The 24406-nt window shown below is 47.5% G+C and overlaps 1 protein-coding gene across 2 annotated transcripts in view; it reads left to right on the top strand.

Annotated features, from left to right (window-relative positions):
- Positions 1 to 24406, top strand: part of LOC138453203 (adhesion G protein-coupled receptor F5-like) — a 939048-nt gene that overhangs the window by 333656 nt on the left and 580986 nt on the right. For both annotated transcript variants that reach the window (XM_069605830.1, XM_069605831.1), the window contains exon 5: positions 22256 to 22465. In XM_069605830.1, coding sequence (XP_069461931.1) covers positions 22256 to 22465 — 210 coding nt within the window. The remainder of the gene's footprint in view (positions 1 to 22255; positions 22466 to 24406) is intronic.

Genomic DNA, 24406 nt, shown 5'->3' with positions numbered 1-24406 from the left:
TGGATACCAAGGATGCAGTGTGTCTCCAAGTATTTCTGGACTTGGAGGTATGCTGCACTCTTTAGGATTTTGAATAGGAATGGGACGGTCGTGATAGGGCAGTAATTGGTCTGTGTAGATGGGCCTTCAGGCTGGCAGGGACTTGGCTGGCTGAGAATGAGGCATTAATGAATGACATGATAAAGGATGTCAATCATTCTGAGCCTTCTTTGATGACAGTGGCTGGGCACGGGTCACCTTTGCACCTGGATGGTTTCCAACTTTTTAGCAAGACAGTCACATCCGCTTCCATGATTCGGTGGAACTGGAATGGCAGAATGGTGGCTAGTGGCAGTGGGAGCAGTGAGGTGGGGGGTTGGTTGACTGTTTCCATCAGGCATGCTGAGGTCAGTTTGGGATCTGGTTGCATTATTGGTTAGTCAGTAGCGGGTTTAGTTTTTGGCATGGTGTGCCCCATACCAGGGTGGGGCGTAGAAGATGGCAGGGTACATCTGTCGGGACTAGCAGGGGTGTCAGTATGCCGGTTGCTGGGTTTGCTGTCCTCTTTAGTGCTTGGCGATAAGGTGTTTGAGTGTAGGTGCTTTGGGGCAGTAGAGGTGCGTGTCGGATTGTCCTGGACTTGTTTGCTAACAGAGGAGGGCCTGATAGAGTTAGAAGAGATTTGCCTCTGCTGGTCTTCATCAAAGCGATGTGGGCTGTTGGTATATTGTTGGGGGTGGGGTGGCACAGGTGCGCAAGATGCGTCAGTCACAAGGGGTGGAAGCGGACAGCCTACGTGTAAGAGATGTGCAAGCCCACCGTCTGGATTTTGTGTGTGGGTGTGGCAGGTCAGGAGATGTGGAGCACAGATACTAGTGATTGTGGGTTTTCGTAGTACGCAGAGTTTGGGGAAGGGAGGGGCAGTGCCTAGGGGTAGTTAAAATGGTATTCTTGTCTCTGGTGTGGGCTGGGGGCATGGAACAATTAGTTTGAGCGGCAGGCAGGGGAGAAAGCACAAGAGGGGATGTTTGAGAGATCAGATACCAGCTCAGGCAAGAAGATGGTGGCAGAATAACGTGCAACATCATAGTGCAGGTACATTGATAAGATGGAAATTGAGAGGTCTTCTCGGCCCAGACAGGGGTCTGCATGGCCCTTAGTAGAGGCCCATTGTGAGGGATCGATGTTGCCTGCCGGCTTCTCACACCTGGGAGTGAAGTTCTGGACATCAGCCATTCTGGATGTGTCAGAGGTGGGACAGTGATATTGCAGGTCCCAGGCCTCCACAATGCTCTCCTGGCAGCCATCTTTGATCGGACCTTCTGCTCCGTGAATGAATGGAGTGCAGTGGCGATACCCTTGGTCACATTGAAAGCTGCATTTAGTCCAATGGGGCTTACATTTGTATGGCTCTTGACATCAGACATTACTTTCTTTGTAATTACGACGGTAAACACAGCAGGGGTCAACTTCATATGGGATCGCCCATGGCTGCAGGAAATCCCACAGTCAGATATTCGTCTCGATGATGAAGCCGCTCATGTGGCAGGGGGCGCTGCCCAGGCCCAGGCAGGGCGCACATGATGCACATACATGTTTTCATCCTGCAGCTAGTGTACTCGTGGAGTGATGCTTGAAAGTGAGGCCACAGACCATAATGAAAGCTTATGTTGCAGTTGGCCACTGTATGTCCACTGGTGAGGTGCTGCCTCTCCGAGGTGATTTAAACAAAAGAGAGAAATGTCAATAGCACAGCCCTTATTGAGATTTCACTGCTGGTTTAACTTGACGTGTGGGATTTCAAACCTTCTCGCCTGAATTAAATGACAGTAGGGAAATTATGTATTTATCTACTGTATGGAGATAAAAACGAGGTCTATATCAATGAGCTTGGTGAGGTGCACTTTACCTCCTCTACAATGGAAAAAATAACATCACGTTTTTCGAGCCACAGGAATTTACAGAAGTGGTTCCGTTCAGCGAAGAGACAGTTCCACATCTAGGCGTTGTTAGGACTGATTTTCTATACTCTGGCCTGTATAGAAGTGTGATGCTGGAAATGGATTGGAGGGACAGGGCCTCCCTGTCCTTGTCCTGTAGCCCTTTTTCATTTGTGTTCTGTATTGTTTTCTGCCCAGGAGTCCATGTGGGACTCCTGGCAGTGCAGCTCTTCCTGTTTTTGGTTTGGTGTACAGACCCATGGGATACCCTTATGGCACCCATGGGTGGGGGTACAACCCTGTGCCCCTAGTGTATGTTTTTGGGCACCTGTGGGTAGCCCACAGAGCAGGGTATGGGCTGGTGGCAGCTCCATGCTGAATTTGACAGGTGCTCTGAGTATCCTCCATTTTGGGATACCCAGACCCTGCCATTTGAAGCAGTTGATTCCTGATAGAAAACAAGATGGCCCCTGTGGCCTCTTGCTTTCTATTACCTATTACCTTGTTTTCCCAAAGTCTTGGGAAGCCCTGACTCTGTCCCTTCCCCCTGACTGGCTGTTGGGTGGAAGTTCCTTATATGGTGTTGTTGTGAAGTCCAGGCCAGACTGGCTGGAGCCTTCCCAGTGACTGTATGTTGTGGGTACACCCTGGGGATGGGAACTGGGTGAATGGAGTGTGTGACCAATATGCACTTCTTGTTGTGGCTGTCTGGTTTCCGGTATGAGAGACAAAGACTGAGACAGCCCTGCCCAAAACTGGCCTGAATGCAGTGTGTAGTGTTGAAGGGCTGGGTACTTGTCCCAATCCACATTCCTTGTTGTGAGTGTCTGAGAGGGAGGAGGATGGCCTGAATGCACTGTGTGCCTGATTGGCCGACTGACTGCATGAATGCCCTTCTGTATGATTGGCTGCTGAGTGTGACCCAGCAGTGTGGATGAGGGGCGGAATAGTATATCTGGGGACCTCTCACCACTGGAAATTGTTCAGAAGCTGTGTCTACACTTCAAGAATAACTGGAACTGCTGATCCTCGACGCCCAGCTGGAAGAACACTTGCTGTTGCATTTGCTTCGACCCGATCTGAAAGCTGCCGAATTCGTCAAAGACTGATCCGAGAGAGGACCTGGTAAGGCGCCCTCTTCCCGTGCTCCAAGGGACCATCGAGCACCGCTAACCTTCGCCGAAGCTCCCTGGAAGTCAGACCCTCGAAAGGCTACCGGAGACGGGGACCGCTGAGGAGAACGAAGTGAAGCACCCGTACTTTGCCGCTGTCGAAGTCCATTTGACGTCGACCAAGGTTCGCAGGTTTGTGTAACCGCTGGAGGCCCGTCGAAGTCGGGTTGCCCCAGAAGAGGGGACCGCTTGATGCCGTGCCGCCGACGACCGGAGCCGCCCGCTCCTTTGCCTAAGAACATTTAAATCGAAGGACTCCCTTGTCCGCACCGACGACCACTTACTCCTGCCGGAGAAAGTCGAGGATGCCAACGAGCCGAGGAGAATCCGCCGGTGGGTTTCCCGCCACCTGATGCCCAAAAGTTCAGGAAAGTTCACACACAGTTTGTGATGCAGGAAAAAATTAAGGTTGGGTCTCTGGGGTATGGTGAACAGTTCCAAGGGTTAGAGGATAGTGTATTCTAACTCATAGAAGTGCCCCCAACTTTTGAAATGCTTGCGCCAGCAAGCTATGGTAAAACAAAAGAATAGTAAGGGTTTTATAAAAGTTAGGAAAACTTTTATAGGACGTTTTGGAGCAGGTAAGAACCAGTGTAACTTACCCTCGTACTCTGATTCTTCCCAGGACTTGGCAGGTCAATGGAAGAAGGTCTGAGGTTGCTTTTCCCACCGTCAGCCTCAGTCCTTGCTTTGCAGGGGATGCAGGTTCGAGCTCATCTCGGGTCGGTGTCTATTTGCTGGTGCAAGGACTCTTGGATGAAGAATGCAGAAAAACACGATGCGGGACCCTCTCAAAACTGGATTCAACTCAGGTAAGCGGTTTCAGACGCTGGTCACCGCAGCATGGCAATCAAAGGCCCTCACTTGTCACGGCCAGACTTTTCCTTCTATCTCGGGTTCCCTTGATGCTGGTCAGCCACAGGACGGTCCTGGGACACTTCTGACGGCTCTTCTTCGCAGGGTACCGAGCCAACGTCAGGAGTGGATGTTCCCTCCACTCCAAGGGTTGCAGCTCCCTCGCAGGACTGCTGAATTCAAGAGCAAGACAGGGCTCCACCAGGACAATAGCAGAATTTGGTGGCCAGACCTCCTGCAGTCAGGTCTCTTGTCTCTTCCCAGGTCTCACAGCTGGTCAGGAGTCTTGGCTCCTTCAGGTTACTCCAGGATTTCTGAAGTTTGGGTGCAGGGATCTTCTTCGTATCCTAAAAGCCACGTAAGAGCCGAAACTCCCACTAGCCAGTAACAGGACTAGCCACATACACACCCAGCAGTGGTCCAATCAGGACCACTGACGGGAACACTCATGCATAACACTCAGGCACACTGAAACCAGTCTGTGGATTGGGACCAGACAGTCCGAGCCCACATCATGTCAGCAAGCACACATAGCCCTCCAGTAGCCCGCCAAAAGCCTCTGCTTTAATGGGCACTGCAAGTCCATATAAGGACAGGCCAGGAAGAAGGTTAAAGAACAAGATGGCCAAAGGACAAGCAAATAACCATGCGGCACAGGCATGTTTGGACATTAGCCACAGTTACTAGCCAAACACGGTAAACGCGGTAAGGCTAAAACGAAAAGCATCAAAAAATTGTAGAAAAGTCACTGCTGCCACCAGCTTGTCCAATTAGCACACCTAGAGTAACCAAAAATCCTTTGAGTGTTAGTCTAGGGCAAAAACAACAGTTTACCCCATTGTACAATGATAATACCATAAGTGATAACGAGTTACTAAAAGTAGTAACAAAGTCACAAGACTTAGGGGGATAATGTTTCCCAGTACTGACAGCCTGAAGGACATGACCGTTTCCCGATAACAGATGAGCAAAAGACAGTGTAGTGAAGCTTAAGGCTTCACTGCACTGTAAAAAGTACAGGTCAGGATAAAAAATAAAAGCAGAACGTTTGGTGGTCCATAAATGAAAGCAAGATAAAGTACAGAGAAATCTTACTTAACAGGTGTTTGAGCAAAAAGTCTAATGAAATGTTTTCACAGTGCCCAAGCTTTAAGATGAACCAGTGTGTCTCCTACTCCCTCTTTGGCACAGTCATCTATTTTGTGCTAAGGCATTTGCACTATGTTGGAGTGTAGTGATATAGGACATAAGGTGATTGGACTCAGGCTAGTTGTCATGTACATCAGGGTTTCTAATTTAATATATAATACTGTGATTACAGTCAACGAAAATGTAGTGAATGATTAGACACACCAAGTGGATCACATAGTGAGGTTTACCACTATGGCGGGTTCCTTCCTAAGTATTATATGTTTACTAGTAGTTTACTAGTAGTATATATTCAGTTAGAACTCTGTTGTATATGAAAACCAGCCTTGGTCCAATGAACGTATGCCCTATCATTCCCCCCCAACATGGCACAGATTGTTTTGCATTCTGGCAGCGCACAATAATCGTGACTGGGCCAACCAGGTAGAAGGAGACACTCGGGTAACTCTAAATCTCTGTGGCCTTTTTGATGCACCGGCACCAAGAACTGTCCGTTCACTCAACGTTGCTTAAGTGTTTTCGTAAAACCTCACGGCTTGTGAAATTTGATGTGATTCAGAAAAACCTCTTTCGTTACAAATGCAGTAAGTTACGTGCCATCTCACTATTGTCATTAGTATTTCATGTTTATTTATTTTATTTTATTGTTTGACGCGCGTACCTAGCTCGAGAGCTGGGAAGCGATGTACAGGGTGAGGGTACCTGGCATTTCGCCTGACATCTTTTAACAGTAGCACAGTACTTGGAGTTGAGTCTTTGTGTCAGTCTTTGCATCCATTGGGATTAGTCCTTGGTCAGGTGTTGTTGAAAAAGCCACGTTTTGAGAGATTTGCAAAATTGGACAATTGTGGGGACATTCCAAGCTCATACAAGAATTGAGTTCCAGAGAGTCGGTGCGTGACAAGAGAAGGATTGTTGTTGGTCCTTTCTCTGCAGATGAGTTGTGATTCAAGCCATTTGGTGCATTTGCTGCACAAGGATCATGTGCCATTAGATATTTGGAGCTTAGCTGCCAGGTACACTGGTATGTTACACATGACTGCTTTGTAGATGATACATGCAGTCTTGATCAGTATCCTTGCCTGCAGAGGAAGCCAATGTAGCTCGCGTAGGACAAAGTGATTTGGTCAAATGTCCACACACCTGTAATAAGATGTGCTGTAGCGTGGTCGACTGCTTTTAGTGAAGCCAAATGAGAAGAGGAGAGCCCTGTCAGGAGGGCGTTTCCCCCAACGATGTCAAAAACCATAAGAATGGTCAGTAATATGGACCGAAAGTCCTGCGGCGGGAGGAAGGGTTTAATTTTGCAAAGGAGGAGATTTGGTGGCAGGTATTTTGGGCCTTTTTGGCTATGTGTTCCTGAAGTGCAGGCTGATGTTGATGGTGAGGATTTTTGCTGAATCCAAGAGTTGTGTATCAAATCCTTCTAGGTGCATATCACTGAGCCACTGTTGAATGAGTGGTTGTTTAGCAGTGTGACCGTTGAGGATGAATTCTGTGTTGGAGGGGTAACATTTAAGGGACACACTCAACATCCAGGACTGGATGATGGCTAGGTAATCAAGAGATGACTGATATTCTCTGGGCTATTTACTCTCAAGTACAACTGAGTTACGTCTGCTTATTGGTGAATGATTTTATCAGGATCTTTAAGGAGAGTGCCATAGCCTCTATGTAAATGTTAAAAAGTATTGGAAAAACGATAAAACCTTGCGGAGCGCTGCAGAAAATTGTGAGTTGGTTAGAATGCAACATGTTCATCTGTACGGGCTGATGTCTACCCTAAAGATAAAAGTTAAACCAATTTGGGACAGTGCCAGAGAATCACATCCTGTCAGTGGGGAGGATGCAGTGTTCGATGATGTTGAATGCAGCTGGCCGGTCAAGGAGGATGAGGAGGCATGAGTCGCCCTATGATTTGGAGGGCATCATCCATCACCTGGATGGTGGCCGCCTTGATGCTACACTTTGGGGGGTCTGCAACTGATAGTTGTTTGGGAGGTGTAGTTGTTTGATTCTTGAGAGTAGTTGTGTAGCGACCGCTTTTCTCAAAATGTTGCCGATAAATGAGAGATTTGTAAAAGGCCTTTGATTGGCCAGGTCCTCTGGGTCTATGGTTGGTTGGTATTTTCAAAAGAGTCTTTATAAGACAACTCTTGAGGGTGTCCCTTTAGTGAGGGAGCCATTAATGATGCTGAGGAGTACATTGACCGCCGGACCCCTCAATTGTTTAATGCTGGAGGCCAGCATGATACCATGAATTCATTAGATTTATTTTGGCAAAAATAAAATACCATAACATCAGGCAACAATATGCATACAAGATAAATTACATAATACAGTGTCATAAAATATACATGGACAACAATTAATTCCATACACATTTCAGAACTAATCAGTGTAACAAGTGAATAACAATAAAGCACAGGTAAACCAGTGTTTTATAGGGAATTACAGAGTAATAATTGAGTAATCATTAAACACTTTTTCTTGATGGCTAACGCAGTTCTCAAGAAAGAGAGTGATGTCTAAGAGATCAGGGGTGTGTCAGATAATAAGATAAAGTGCATGGCAGGTCTGCATTGGTTAAAATTAAAATTGCATAATGAGTGAATTGAAGTGTATTCATGAACATGATCATATGTTGGACAAAAAAAAGAAAATGTAGCAAGTTTTCTGGGCATTATTACAGAGAATGCAAATAACATTATATTGGGGACATGAAGCCAATTCGGCCATAACAGTCTTTAGGGGAAGTAAATTAAAACAAGCTCTGTTAATCAGACAGCTTTCTTTTAAATATTTTGAAAATATCAAATATTTTTTAAGGCAGTTTTAGTAAACACAAAGTCACAGTTTACTGCTTTAAACAACTTACTAACATGTCTGAACCAGAGGATAGACATGTTTGTGCCTGACTTTGAAAACCGGGTAATAATTTGTTGCAATAGGTCCGCTTTAGGATTTTCCCCAAATTCATAGCGATAAAGAGAATAGCTCAAATGTAAGTTCATTTTCCAAATGGGAGAGGCTTAGCTCCTGATGGACAGCAACATTTGCGGAAGACAATGGTAGACCCAACAACTGCAGTGGCAATGACTTTTGTAATGTATATTTTTAGCAATAGTCCAATGGGTGTACAGCTATAGGCTTTAGTGAAACGGAAAATACCTCTGATAGCATGGGCAATTCTATTTGCTTGTTGTATACAGTGGTTCGTACCTGGTAGAGAAAAAGTAAAAGTCATTCATAGCTAATTATATGAACCAACTAGATTTGGTTTGATACCCTTTACAAAAAAGGAAGGCGAGGACCCAGCTCTCCTCTATCTGTCATGGTGCATGCTCCCAAAACCCTGAAACTGGTGAGCCCATCCCTGACTTTGGCTTCCTTGGGGACTTCCCAGGCCCCAGCTAGGCTCACCTGGACTCAGTCCTGGTGCCGCTGGCGCCAGTCTCATGGTAGGTGCTAAATACATGGGCCATGTACTTGGCTCTGAGAGGCTGAGCCATTCAGTACAGGTTGTGGCTTGGGACTACTTTACCTGGAGACAGGATAAGGTTAAGGGGAACTATTTTCCTGGGACTACTTGCAAGGCTATTTAAATTCACACCCTACAAACTGAACACGCTTCGCGTTATTCTGCACTCATGCAGCGTAACGCTCACCATGTCAGCTCAGCTCTTGCTTCCCTTCTGCCACGCCAGTCCAGAGTCTTTTTTCCATCGGCACCTGAGAAAAGTGAAGAACAGGAGTTAGAAACGCATTGAAGGCCTTACCTGCAGAACATCCGGTTCTCACCTTCTGCTTACCCACGGACCGCCGCATCTGTAGAAGAGCAGAACTGAAGGTACCCTCTCTGGTAGCTACTCACCTGAAATCGGCCACATCTAGGATCTCCATCGAGCAGTTCTTCCATCATTACAGCATCGCGCCACAACTCAACCCGTCTAGCGGCTCTTCCATCTTCCTGGAACAGCGCCGCACCTGCCGAACAGAACAGACAAAGCAGGTTATTCGCACACAGCAAGGAAAGCTAAATACAGCGAACAATTAGTGCGCTCCGCACAGCGCTATACTTACCAGCTGGAATCCTGCTCTTCATTATCAGGAGAGTCATCCATCATCCGAAAGCCGCTTAAAGCCGCACCTGAAAAAACAAGAATGAACATTAGATATCTCAAGCAGAAAGACTTAAGGCAGCTATTTCAAGGAGTTATTGGAATAGAGACTTACCTGCTTACTCCGGCCTTTCCACTTCAGCAATCTCCATCGGATCAGTGAAGTAACTAGATCCTGGAAAGACTGTGAAATCGCGCCCCTGCCAGAGTGTGCAGGACGGAGAGCTCGCCCATTAAAAAACCAAGGTGAGCCAGAGGAAGAGAAGGGAAAATCGGAAGGAGGGGAAAACCAAAACCAGCTCCATTCAATTGGCTAATATCTTGTTTCGACTTGCAGACGAACGTCTTCTGAGGCAAGAACGAAGGGAAGACGCGAGCTAGCACCCTCAGTTAAGCAGAGCAACACCAGTGCAGACATCATCCTTCGAACACGAGCACGCCCCCGTGGAGACCAGGTGAGTGTGACACTATCTCTATCTCTACATGTGGTGTTCCCCAGTGGTCTAACCTCTCTCCCTGGCTGTTTAACCAATACCTGGCACTTCTTGCCCACCACATTGCTGCTCTCTGCCCCAACTTTCAGTGCTATACGGATGACACTCAACTCATTTTCAGGCTCCCTTCCACCACCTCTTCTCCTTCTCTCATCTCTAACTGTCTGTCTCCTACCCAGGAGTTTTAAGGATTAAGCTTCGGGGGAGTGTCTTGCGCTCTAGGTCAGTCCTTTCAATGCAAAGAATATTTCAAACAGACGTGGCATATGTCCAAATCATGTGAGATTTGAATGATGTTTATTTTCCAAAAGAACAACAGCCAACTCGTGTTTCGACCCCTGGTGGTTGTCAAGGCTGTATACATCATATGTGAAACATAACAACATTAGTGACAATGTACATAACAGTAAAATTACCATTAGATCATAGAATTAAACAATAAAAAAACACATAAAAAACGTAAAAAAAGAGATAAGTCATACCATATTGTATCATGTACCAGGTCAGGATTTGATGGTTGGAGTCAGAGCAGGATGAGAGTTCAATGCCAAATGATAGAAAGAAAATATAAAGTTGCAATAAGCAAATTGGCAATTGTTATCCTCCCATTGTATTCAATATGCACTCATATATGGTCTTAAGAAATTCACCCTTGATACATGAACACCAAGTTTATGCAGGGTTTGTGAGATATTCCATCAGTCAGTACCCGATATGACCAAAATATAACAGGGATTTAGAAATCTAAATTATATGTCCTGTGTGTACTGAAATGATTAGAATGAAACCTACTCACTCTGAAGTTAGATCCAATGTCATGAACGACTAGTGGTTGTAATTCTCTCATGAAACCACTTGGACATCAAACGTATTTCCGGAAGAAATGGTTATTGGTACTTCTGCAGTGAATGAACATATATGTATTAATCTATGATGAGCTATTCGGTGGCATGGACTGTAAAGTGATAATACATTAGTTGTCTAACCTTATTATGGAATGGCGGATTTACAAGCAAACTGGGTTTAAATGGACCATTTCTGGCATGAGTATCATTATGTGAATTAACAAAGGGGTCCTGGAAGTCCCTCTGCCAGACATTAGTCCTGGTTACGAGAGACTTACCCAGAGTCTTTAGCTCACTATCTTTCACAGAGAAGAAATATCCCAAACATATCAGTCCTTGTCCTGCCCTGGGGCAGTCCAGCACCGAAATGATAGGCAATTCTCCTCTGAACAAGAGTACCAACAGAAACCCAAGACACGTGTTTCGGTCTGGTTGGACCTCATCAGTAAGGTGGATCTGTGCCTCTCTAAGAATAGTGAGCAAGGGGTCCACGTCTGGATTCCCCATGTAACTTAGGGTGAGACCCAAAGTTATTTAAATATGCAAATTAACAAGGGGGGTCCTGGGAGTCCCTCTGCCAGACATTAGTCCTGGTTACGAGAGACTTACCCAGAGTCGTTAGTTGGGGGGAATTGGAGTCCGGGGGCCGGCTGAGGTGTAGCTCACTTGGTGTGGACACGGGGCACTGAGCTGAATGACCTCCTCCTCCCAGAGTCACCAGCATCATTGACAATCACGGCGAGATACTCCTCAACAGAGTGGGGGAGACGAAAGGATGACCCGGCTCCTCAGCACCCATCCTGGTGGAGATACCACTCGTAACAGCCACTACGACCCTGATGCAAACTACGAGCCTTTGGGCCAACAGACAGCAGTCCACCAGCCTTGAGGGACCCATGACATCTGCGGATAGCAGAAGAGTGAACTGTGAGTGGCTGGCCCAGAAAGCACGCTGCTGCTAGACCTTCCCTGCATCCTAAACACTGACTTTGGGGCCCAGGCACCACGCTCGGCGTCCAGCTACAGATAGACCTTCCCCTTTGCATCGTGGTGCCGAACCTGCAACCCAACAATTGGCACAGCTTAATCTACCTGATTGCTCGCAGACATACGCCCGGTTGTGAGAGCAGTGGGAGGCTGCAGGGCTCCTTGCGGCTGTGCCAGCAACAGGAATATTGGGCCTGATCCCTACGGAGTGTCACGCTGCAGTCGGGAGACTCCCCTGAACACAACAAGCAGCTCTCTCCCGGCCCTCTATTCCCCCACTGCACATGCTTGGAGCTCAATAAACGTCACGCAGCGGGGTGATTGTACAGGCCCGGGTCCCACACTTTCCAGCACTGATCATTCCAGGTAGCTGGAAGGTACCTAGGGGACAAATCCTATCAGAAGATACTCGCGGACGCCTCTTCCTCCCCCGTCATTGAGCGAGCACTGGCTCCTGGATCCCCCCCTAATGAATCCATCCCAACCTCCATCTGCAGTCTGGAAAACACTGCTTAGCGCTTAGGACACAGCCAAGGGGAAGTGAAACACCCCAACTCCACCTCAATCACCTGCTGGGAGAGTTGGCCCTCCTTGGGTCACCCTGCGGGCCCTGCTGCGCTGCTCAAGGGCCGCGTAGTGGCGTAGGGCTGTGTGCGCCAGCAGCAACAAGATTAAGCTGTAACAACCCGGCTAACCAGCAGCGGATGAAGGTTTGGCCATTGTGCACTGCCTGCCAAGAGCACGATAATGAGCAGCTATGGGTGACAGCAATGGGGGGACTAGAGCAAAGGCTGATACACAGCACACAGCACAATATAATCAGCCTCAGTCCCTTACGAATTCCCTGAAGTAGTCAACAATCCCATCTCTTCCGGCAACTATTGCCCAGCACACAGCAAACTTCTGGCTAGAGACAAGCGCCCTCTTCGTACACAGGCGGGGCGCTGCAAACCTGGGACGTCCATATAGCTCCCTGTGGCCATCAGTCCTCCTGCATCGATCAAAGTGGGGCTCCTCAAGACTCCGCACTCATCATAAATATACGACCCACTCTCCCTCTGCTACGACTGACACAGACCTCCTCAAGACCCAAGTGGCTATACCACTGCAGCGAATCACCCTGCGGTCGGCACTACTATGGTAAATCCCAAGCGACAGACCAGGATGGAACAGGTTGCTTGCCCCGATCACCCCCGAACACCGCCAGCAATCTCCTCAAGTCAAACCTCACCTCAACTAGACCTAGCCGCACTGAACCAAACACTGCTGGCCCTAAAGAACAGTACGGACAATCTGGGGGGAAAAATAGATGCCCTAACAAGCAAAGTCGACATCTCCGCTATACAAATTGACAAACTGTGCTGTCGCATGACCGAAGCCGAACAGTGGATAGGGGATGGCTAAGATAAAGTGGCTACCCTACAGCAAGAAATGGTGCAGTTACAACAAACAGTGAAAAATGTTGTTGCAAAAATGAGAATGTGGAAGGGCGATCCAGATGAAACAATGTTCGAATACTTGGTATACCAGAGTCGACTGCTATCGAAAACATGGAGAAATTCGTAGAATCACTGCTGCTACATGTCCTTGGCAACCCCCCACTAACCCCGATGTTCATGGTTGAGAGAGCCCACCGGTCTCTGGCAACCCGGCCCCCCCCTGGTGCCCCGGAGCGCCCTATAATAGCCAAAATCTTTAGCTACAGGGACCGAGACATTATCCTCCGCACTGCCTGGGAAAAGGGTAATTTTGCTGGGGCTCCTCCATAATCCGGTTGATCTCCGACTTCAGCCCAGGGGTGCAGGACCAACGAAAAACCTTTCAGTCAGCTAAAGCTACCATATGCAAAAAATATGCAATGTTGTTCTTCGCCAAACTCCGGGTACAGCACAATGGCTTCACAATCTTTTTAACCTCACCTGAAGCGGTGGAGCATTTTGTATCAAACTTACCTGATCCCAAAGGAGCTCCAAGTCGCTCTCCGCACCACCCTTGAACAACCAAGACACTAAACTGCCCCCTACTGTGTTATTTCATCTAATGAATAAATGTAAGCTCCGGAACCCCCTGAGCATGACTCAGTGATGTTGAAATGTGGCCACTGCCTATCAGAGCGGTCCACTGTCCGCTGTCACTGCGGCTTGTTGTTTGAAGTATGGGGCTAGTTATGGGATGGGGGAGGGATGGGAGCTGGTAGGTTATTGTTTCTGGCGTGGGAGGGAAAGGGGAGGGAGGAGGCCATCGTGTTGGCCAATTTGTTTAATGGGTTTGAGTATTAAGGTTTCAAGAAGACAATTGAAGACTCACACAGTTTACAACGGTATAACACAATCAGTCGCAGTAGATATCACAGCACATGATCCTGTTGCAGAGTTCACGACTATAGTCGCCACGATCCCACCAGGGAAATGACTAACCCGATAATGGGCAGATGCACTGGGATGACACTGACTATTCTTTCCTGGAATGTCAGGGGGCTAACCAATCAGAAGAAATCACGATTAATAGCGAACTATAGCAGAAATCATGGGGCAAACGTATTGTTCCTCCAAGAGACACACTTGACCCGAGGCACTTCCCTTCCCAGGCTGCCGGTGTAGGGCATCCATAGGTATGACTCTTCTTATACCTCACACTCCAGAGGTGTAGCCATATATATATATATATATATATATATATATATATACACAGCCCACTACAATATAGATTGCATGAACAGGTTAAAGATTAAGAGGGGCGGTTCTTAATACTTGCGGGAGAGATACTCAGCACTAAACTCCTCCTGATAAATGTCTACGCACCAAACAGCAACTCTTCCGAATTCTTTTACCAATGCGCCAGGCACATTCACAAGTTCCCAGATTACGAGATTATTTGGGCAGGTGACTTTAACCTAGCCCTAACGCTAGACCTATATAGATCTGCAACATCTCAACTAACCGTGACACAAGCGGTTAAGGCATGGACCTCCATCTCCCAATACCACGATCTTATTGATGTTTGGCGGAGCAAGCATCCAGAAGTCAGGGAATACCCATTTTTTTCTGGGGTGCATGGCAGCACCTCCAGGATTGATTATATAATGGCCACCACCCCCATACTTCGGGAGGTCACTGAGACAGCCATCCTCCCCCGGACTCTGTCCGATCATTCACCAGTGTTGATTCGCTTTGTGGCCTACAAATGTCCACCAGGCCTACTTTGTGGTGATTCAGAGCCACTGCTCTCGAGGACGTGGCATTTCACTCCGAAATAGAGCGGGACATCTGTACTTACTTCCAAGCAAATGAAGGGTCAATCCCCGATCAAGGTACAATTTGGGAAGCCTTCAAAGTTTATATTAGGGGATGCTGTATCTCGAAAGAGGGTGTGGTTCTGGAGGCTATATGCTGAGCAATGCGAGCGCTGGAGGACAGTATACGCGATAGGGAGAATAGATAGGGCATACTGAACACGCCTGAGCTGCGTAGTGAACTTTGGGCACACATGGAGGAGCTTTTATAACTGGCAAATAGTGAAGAAAAATGTATTGGGGACCCAATACAGGCGGCGAGGCATGGGGAGGGGGATCGACCCAGTAAAACCCTTGCGTGGGCAATTCGCAAAGAACGTCAAACCACCAATATAATAGAGATCAAAGACCAGAATGGGGTTCTTATAAAAGACCTGCAGGGGTTCAATAGCGAGTTTAGGGGATACTACAAACAGTTATATACATCTCGCCCTACCCCTGGACACAATGAGCTGGCAAGATATCTAGACAAGATAGCCCTGGGTTGGTTAGATCAGGACCAAGGGAATGCCCTCAATGACCCCATTACGGAAGAAGAGGTATGCAAAGAAATAAAATCTCTACCCAGTGGGAAGGCCCCCGGTCTAGATGGCATACCAACTGTATTTTACAAGGCATACGCACCTGATGGGTATGTTCGATACTGCACTGTCCAACGGCACTCTACCTGAATCCACCAGATCTGCCCTGGTGACTGTGTTGCTAAAACCTGGGAGAAAAAAAATTATCGTTATCATCATACAGACCATTATCACTCATTAACACAGATAAAAAAATACTAGCAAAGATACTCACAGATGGCATACTTCCCCATATGTCAGCCCTGGTCCTCCCCGACCAAGCTGGCTTCATCCCCGGTAGGTCCACTCAAAATCACCTGAGACGCCTGTTTACCCTTATGCACAATGTAAACCCTGAGGTGCATATAGCGATTGCTGCCCTAGACACAGAGAAGGCCTTTGACTCTGTTGAGTGGCCTTTTCTCTTTGAAGTGCTTCGCCTTTCTGTGTTTGGGCTCACCTACATCAGCTGGGTTAAACTGCTAAACATGGCCCGCGAGCAGCAATATACACAAATGGCATGATCTCGTCGTACATCTACCGCACACGCGGTACTCGCCAGGGCTGCCCCTTCTCCCCGGTTCCATTTGCTCTTGCAATGGTGCATGCACATCGCGGGATCTGTATCCAAACACATCTATCCATGATATCCTTATATGCTGATGAAATTCTTCTGTATATCGAGCACCACCGGCAAACTTAACCCCAATGGCACAAGAAGTGGTCAGATTTCGAGAATACTCAGGGCTCAGGATCAGTTGGGACAAGTCTGAAGTTCTCCCCCTGACCTCGGTAGCGCACAGTCAGACGTGGGCAACAGGTTTCGGTGGTGTCCTCAAGGGATACAATACCTTGGCATCATAGTTTCCACCACTCGGGATGGCTTATACAAAGATAACTACATCACCCCTTTAGAGACATTAGAACATAAAGTTGAACATAAAGTTGAGACATGGATAAGCCTTCCCATCACACAGGCGGCCTGCATTGCCCTAGCTAAAATGGTAATACTCCCCAAACTCCTGTACCTCTTTAACAATGCGCCAATATGGCCTTCCCTCAGTTACTGGAGACGCATACGGAGACTGATGACCAGGCTGGTGTGGGCAGGGAAACAGTCTAGGATAGCCTATGACACATTAGCCCGGCCATATGAACTCTGCGGTCAGGAATATCCGGATATGTACATATACTACTTGGCTGCCCAGGTGCAATATATAGCTGGTGGAAGTCCCCTAGCTCTGACTCCGCACATATCCAGTTAGCAAAAGCGGTCGCCAATCCTGAGGCACTATTGGGAATGCTTTGGGGCAATAGAGACTCAGTCCCGAGGGGGAAGGTACAGACCATAGCAGTAACATGCAAAACCTGGGAAAGGTTGAATCAGCTTTTAGAGACTTCCCCCTCCTGTTTGCCTGACATCCCTATGTACAATATAGTTGGTATTCCACTTACGCATGAAAGATCATTCAGAGAACAATTTCAAACACTGGGAGTGCAGACCTTAGGAGACCTTGTACAAGATGGGCAATTCATACTCTGGGAAGTGCTCAGTTCTAGGGGCGCGCATAACGCTTTGACACTGCTACACTACTACAGGCTAAGAGGTGTTTTAAGGAATAAATGGCCTAACTTCCTGTTATCCCCCACTCCCCAGCCCACGCAAAGCTATGTGATCAACCCCGTCTCAACTGGGAAACTGGTGCCCACCATTTACAAGCTGGTCAGGGAAGGGAAAGGGCCGAAGAAACACTGATACAGAACCGCATGGGAGGCATCACTGGGCAAACCCCTGAATGAGGACTAAAGGAAGCGTATCTGTATGCAAACCCATTATATATCTATAAACTGGTGATACAGACTGATCCATTGCAAATTTGTTCATCGGGTCTATTATTCCCTGCATACCCTGAGTAGGTTCTTCCAGGAGAAAACCCCCGGCTGTAAGAGATGCGGTGTAGAACCAGCTGACTTTAATCACGTTGCGTGGAGCTTCACCTACACGAGAACTTTCTGGGTTTCCATAGAAGAGGTGATGTCCGAAATGCTACCCCCGACGAGGGGTTACCTGCCGGAACTCTGGCTATTGGCCCTAATCGTCGGAGTAACCCGCACTGAGACAAAACTGTTTGGCATGGCCATTGTAGTGGCCAGGTATATGGTGGCAAGGGCATGGGCAGACCTAACACCCCCACATTCCTGATGTGTTTAGATAACATGAGTCTATGCAAACAGAGGGAGACCAGGTATGCTGAAACACTCCCGCCCTCCAGCCGCCCTTTTCACTATTGGCCTCCCTTCAGGCAATACCAATTGGACATTGCTCAAAAAGCACGATCCTCAGAATCTGACCAGGTCACTGACTAATGCACAGTGGCCTGAACCTGCTGTGTCGCTCACAGTGGGATACAATGGCTGACAGCCAGATATACTACCTATGTGATATCTACTAATCCAAACGAAATAAGAAATTACTGTTGTCTTCTTACTGTTACATTGTGGGAGTTGGAAGGGGAGGGTGGGGGTAGGAGGGTAAGGTTGGTCAGGTTGTTTTTTTCTATAACCTGTTAATGGTAAAATAATAAAGAATGTTTTTTAAAAGAAGACTAGGTCTAGGGTGTTGCATTTGTTATGCATAAGGGAGAGCACAACTAGCTTAAGGTCCATGGATCCAATCAGTGTGATACGTATGCTTCAAGTATGGTTGTCGGATTCTTCTGATTCGCTCCTGTGGATAATTGCCAAGTTTGGGAGGATGTGGTAAATCATTTTTCTGATAGCTTGGCAGGTCTGCCCATGGTGCTTGGCTGTTCAAACGCTAGCAAAGGTGGGGATGGGCTTGGAAGGAGGAGAAACATGGTGAAATATTTTGTAGTGGTTACCTTTTAGGCAAACTGCAGGATCGTGGGTGTGGCCATTGGCCCTATCAGGCCCAAACAGGTGAGGTATTGTCTTCTTCCGTGCTTTGCTGAGGACGTTGGCGATGAGGACAGCTAAAGAGGACTGATGAAATAGGCTGTGGGCAGAGTGGCAGGGCCTGGTCACTTGAGCAGCAGTCTCCTCAGTGCTGTCTGCCTGGAGCTGACCTGGTGGCCTGGAGTCCTCACGTAGCCCCCTCAAAGGCATGCAAATTGATGGTGGGCAGAGTAGCTGACTGGCAGGACTTGTTCACATGACCAACTGCCTCCTCAGTGATGTCTGCCTGGAGCTAGCCTGACATCCTTAAGTAGTCTTCTGGAAGGTGGGAAAATTGGTGGTGGGCATAGCAACTGAGTGGCAGGGTGTGGTCACATGACCAGCAGCCTCCTCGCTGCTGTCTGCCTGGAGCTGGACTGAAGTCCTGCAACCTCCTGGAAGGCCTGGAAACTGCTCTTGGGCGGGGCAGATGGGTTGCAGGGCTTGGTCATGTGACCAACAGTCATACGTATTCCTAATTTTTTTATTTGCAAACTATTTATTTATTGGCATACTTACATACTGGGAAACAAGCTCTTTTGGTCACAAAGGAGCATAGAAAAGGTAATATGCCAGATAAACAGGAGGCAGTGAGCCTCTTATAATGGGCAGAGTTTGAGTGGCGTGATGACTGGGTCTGTGAAAGGGTGTATTGGACAGACGACAGGAACAATATGGTAGACAGGCCTATGATAAGTAAGTGTCAGGGGGTAGGCAGTCTCTGTTTTGGAGTACAACATAAGAGAAGTATCGGTAATATTATCCCCACAAATAATATTGCCATACATATAGTCACCGGGAAACGGCATAGGCAGCATTATTTATGGGGATAATGTATGAGGTAAATGGGAGCGGGGTGTCCCCAGCTCCCTTAAAAAAAATATGGGGTTGCGAGGGTGTCCCCCGCAGGTTCCATGGCATAATATGGCCGCAGAAAAACAACACCATTATTGTATGGCAATATTTTTGTGGGGATATTATTACATGGAACCATAAGAGAGTGTGAGCCATCCAGTATTTAATAGCAGAGTGACAGAGTTCTTGATAAATAGGTTATTTGAGAGTTCAGGAAAGGAGAAAAGGATGTGATTGTTGTCTGCAAAGAGTTGGTACCAGAAACCAAAGAAGGAGATGAGTGTCCTGAAAGCAATATTGTAGTGTGAACAAGAGAGGACACAAGACAGAGCCTTGTGGAACACCAACAGTAAGATGAGTGAGTTGAGAGGTTTTGTTGCTCCAGGGAACAGACAATTGATGAGGCGCCAGGTAGGACTCAATCCAAGCAAGTGCAGCAGAGACAGTATTGAGAGATCGGAGTGAATGACGGTATCAAAGGCAGCAGATAATTCAAAGATGATTAGGATAGAGGATAGGTTAGAATGTTGAGCAGAGGCAATAACGTTTGAGACTGTCATGCGAGCAGCTTCAGTGGAGTGGCTGGAGCATAAACCAGCTTGGAGAGGGTCACAAAGGTCGCCTGTGTCATGAAAGTTAGTAAGGCGGTTGGCTAAAACTCTTTCCAACACCTTAGAGCAGTGAGGAAGAACTGACGCAGGACAAAAGTTGGTCAGCAGGTTTGGATCAGCTCCTTGAATTTTCAGGAGAGGGATGACCATGGTCACTTTAAAAGTAGCAGGAAAGTAGGTGAAGTCGAAGGACAGGTTGAAGAGATTAGCAAGGTGAGAGGTCACTAGTGGGGCAATAGGTTCGACAAGCTGAGGCAAAACAGGATCCGATGGGGCACAGGAGGGGTTGGCCTTCCATCAGCAGTGCAAGGACCTCCTCAGTTATGGGATTACTGAAGTGTGAGATAGAGGAAGTGAACAATGGTATAGAAGTTGGAGTGAAGAAAGGCGGGAGTAATAGGAGAACGAGGAGCGATGCCCTGATTTTGGAGATTTCGGAAGCAAAGTATTCAGCAAGGTCACTAGTTGAAAGAGTAGAGTTAATAGTTGCGGATTTAGGAGGAGTAAGGAGTGAGTTTAGGGTGTTTTGGAGTCAGCAAGGATGGTTGGAGTGCGTGTCAATTAGAGAAAGGTAGAAATCCCTTTTAACACTATCAAGATTAGACTTGAGAGCATCCAGGGCAAAGTGGTATAGTTCCAGGTTCTCATGAGAGGGGAGCACCACCATCTGTGCAGGAGTCAGCACAGAGTTCACTTCTGAATTGGGAGATCCAAGGTTGAGGATGCTGGGATTTAGGGGTGAATGTTAGCAGTGGGAAATGAGAAGGTAAGGAGTCGTGAAGTAGGAACTGGAAGTTGGAGAAAGCAATGTCAGTGGATGGAGGATCTGGAGAGACGGTGGAGAGTGAGAGTTGTAGATCAGAGGCGAAGGGAGGAATAGCAAAGTGTTTAAATATTCTCTTGGGACCGGGAGTGTTAGGTTGGGAGGAAAGGTTAGACCAGTGGTATTCAAACCTTTATATAACACGCCAGTCTTAAGTAAAAATATTGTTTTTGTGCCCCCCCACCTGGGGGTTGACCCCACTAGGGAGCCCAAAGGATGTCCAGGGGGGGATCCCAGGCTCTTTGAAGTATAATCAGATGTTCTACTGCTTATATATTCTATTAGAAACAGTCACTTTAATCCTTTTTTATGTTAAAAACAGTGATCCTAATCCCTTTATAAAGAGTGTAGGGCCCTCCTGTAGGGGGGCCAGCCCCCATGTTGAAGACCACTGGCTTAGAGGGAGGAACGGTAATAGTGGTGGATACAATCCAGTGGTCTGAAAGATGGATTGACAGTAGTATTAGTTGCAGAGAAGGAGTTTGAGATGGAACAAGATGTTAAGAGAGTTGCCCGCAGAGTGAGTGGGTACTTTATGATTATAGTGGATAGTGTGTTCATTGAGGAAGGATTGAAGGTCAGATTTGTGCACAGTGTTAGGGAAAGGAAGGTTAAAATCATCTAAGAGGATGAGGTGATGTGATGGGGAGAGAGAATCATAGAAGAATGGTCCAGTGTAGCCAGCAGGGTGATAGAAATGAAGCGAGTATAGTGAAGAAGAGCAATAGTTGAGAGTGCAAATTCAAAGGAGGTAGAAGGGGATACGACACTGGATGTGTGTTATATTTTAAGTCAGGAAGAAAATAGGTGCCCGACACCACTGCATGTTCCCATAAGAAGAGGAGAGTGATAGAAGGCAAGTTAGGAGTCATGAAGGGCTGCCGGGGTAGCAGTGTCAGACGGAGGGATCCAGGTTTCAGTGATAACTAGGAAATCAAAGGGATACAAGCTAGAGAGAAAGTAGTCAGTGATGAAGGAAGTCTATTTGAAAACAGACTGAGCGATCCAGAGTGCAGTGTTCAGTTGATGCAGCAGGGAGGTGTAGAGGAGTTTGGTGGCTCGGCCAACGCTGTGCTGCCTTCAAACCAGGTAGTCCATCTTCAATATTGATGAGAGGGGACTGCCTGGCTGAAGGCAGCGCGTTGAGGAAAAGTTACGTTTTTCTTTCATCATTTCGAAAGAAAAGAAATCCATTAGCACCCGTGCAGTGATCTACACGGCTGCTAATGGGAAGGGAGAGTCAGGAGGAGGGAAAGGGAAATGGAAATGCCTGACTCGAATGAAAGTGCTTGGAACGCGGGCTTAACTTTGTGAATAAAGCCTGCGTTCCAAGCATTTTCATTGGCTCTGGGTGCCTCACAGTGTGCTAATGTTAATTTAATTTACTATTATCTCGGGCAGCTTCTTATTTGAGAACTTGGATGGGCCTAGTGCAGGACCCTACATCAAATATTATTACACATCTCAACAAATGCATTTAGATAATGCCTACAATGCAAGGTCCAACATGAAGACATTTAATCAGGAAATACACACTGCTTATTCACATTCTCTGACCGACAGCAATGTATTCCAAAGCACAGTTTGTATGACTCACCTTTTTCCCATTTTCACCAGCATGTTCTTTAAATGTGACTACGGTTCAGTGTTCCTGTGAAGCTGGGTACGACTGGCCCTCAGGTACATGCAGCGCAAGCCTCAACTGTTCCAGCTCACAAAAGAGGTGCGACTGCATCAACACGTTTCCTCCGGAGGGGACACATTGTCAACTTGCACCTACTACAACATCAATGTTGACTACAACATATGGACCTACACCTATAAAAGGTAGGAACACGTATAACCTTTTAAATAAGTATCTATATTAAATAGCTTTGAAATGGCTTTTGTGGACATTCCCTATCAATGTGTTGACCTCTGTACAACTCAGAAGACACTTTGAAAATTCATTCAACCCCATTGCTTTCTGCAGAACAGCAAGGTTTTCACAAGAGTGTCCAAGGCCGGGTGGTTCACTGTTGCCTCTATTGATAAGGATGTCATATACAACAAGATAGTGGCCTTATTAAGCCTTAACTGATCTTTTGGAACTAAGACAAATGGAGATGCTTTTCACTGGAAGACCTTAGTATGTATGTGTAGAGTAGTAACCGAATTTGGAGACAAGGAAAAACATCCAGGTGGTGTAGGATGACTTATGGGTAATGCAGTGTGCTCTGAACTCGTTGGGCCCAATTTACAAAAACGTTACGAGTAGTAACTTTGAGTTATTCATAGAGAGAGACTATTTGATTAACAAAGATGTTTACACCTGTAACTCTGACGTACTCCCTGTGACTCTTTTCTTTTCAGGGGTTCGTCAGAGTTACTCCTGGTAACCTCCTTGGGAATGGAATAAACATCTCCAGTGATAGGTCAAAACTAAGTCCAAATTACTACTGCTATCTTCTCTGTGAATAAACTCCGAAGTGACAAACTAAGCAACATTATATATGGAAAAAAGCAGAAAATAGACTTCACATTGACGTGTGAATTATTGTTATTAACAATTAAATTCTCCAGCATGGGGTCTGGCATGGATTCACATGCTCATGAATATTCCCCGTCGTCAGGCTGGGAATCCTCGGTAAAGAAAAAACCAGTATCAGTTTCGTTTCTGATCTGTCTTTCGTAGTAATAACCAATCACTGGTCTCTGCGTCATACTGACCACAGCCAATGACTGCCCTCTACCTAAGCACCGCCTCTGGCAGCCATCTTCAGATTTTTACCGCACGTTCATGTGTTGGGATCCTCGTGCTATTGCTCTCGAGCGTTAGTGCTATTTTTTCGCGCTTTTTCACAAAAACTTCGATTCTTTCGGTCAAAAGAGCCTCAAGCTCCACCGATCCTACATCCGATCAACGGGGACCCGTGTCGGATTCATCTGTGCCCCTCAAGGGTGAAGATTTCGTCGAGCTACACTTCGGAGGACTCCAGAAGCTTCTCAGGCCCGGTCTCGGAGATGGCCCAGGAGAAGGGAAGCTCGACGCCCGGAAACTGTTCAGGGCCTGCCCTGGATGCCAGCTGCAGAACGTCTTCAAGGAGGACGAACACTCTTTCTGCCTTTACTGCCTTCATGGGGACAAGACGCACGTGGAGAAGGACTGTGCGTTTTGCGGCAACATGTCGGAACGGACCATGAAGGACCGCCATCAACGTCTCGCCAGCTGGCTAGAGGGTAAGAGCCCGTCTGGCGAGAAGAAGAAGAAATCTGAGCGGTCTTCTAAGACCTTTGAGGGCGCCCCGGCGACGGGGGCCCAACATAAGGCCAAGCACCGCGAGTCCGCTGGCACCGGGAGCGCCGAACGGTCGGGCTCTACGGGCGCCAGGCAGGGCGCACCCTCCCCGGCGCCATCAACCACGAGCCAACGCTCTGGGTCGGGTAAGAGGAAGGCCGAGCACCCGGCGAAGCTCCTGGAGAGACCCCGGTCGAGCTCTAAGGCAGAGGAGGAGCGTGGCAGTGCCCCCTCCCTCAAGGATAAGGCGGTGAGCGCACCTAAGGTGGTGAAGGCCTTGATCCATTCGACCAAGCCCTCTATCGAAACGGTCGCGGCGGCCCTGGCCCAGCCTGTGGAGGCTGCACCAGTGGTGGCGGCCTCGGGGCCCAGAATCTCCCTGCCTCCTCGGAGGGAGTCTTCTTTCGTGCCCATCGATAGGACCCCCGTGAAACCCTCCGTGGGGAAGAAGGGGGGGCAGGGCGTCGTCGTAGATTCGGCCTCAACCTCAG

This window comes from Ambystoma mexicanum, chromosome 4p, assembly GCF_040938575.1.
Source record: "Ambystoma mexicanum isolate Mex_15411 chromosome 4p, UKY_AmexF1_1, whole genome shotgun sequence".
In the NCBI taxonomy this organism is placed as follows: Eukaryota; Metazoa; Chordata; class Amphibia; order Caudata; family Ambystomatidae; genus Ambystoma; species Ambystoma mexicanum.
This window is presented reverse-complemented; position numbering and strand designations above follow the sequence as displayed.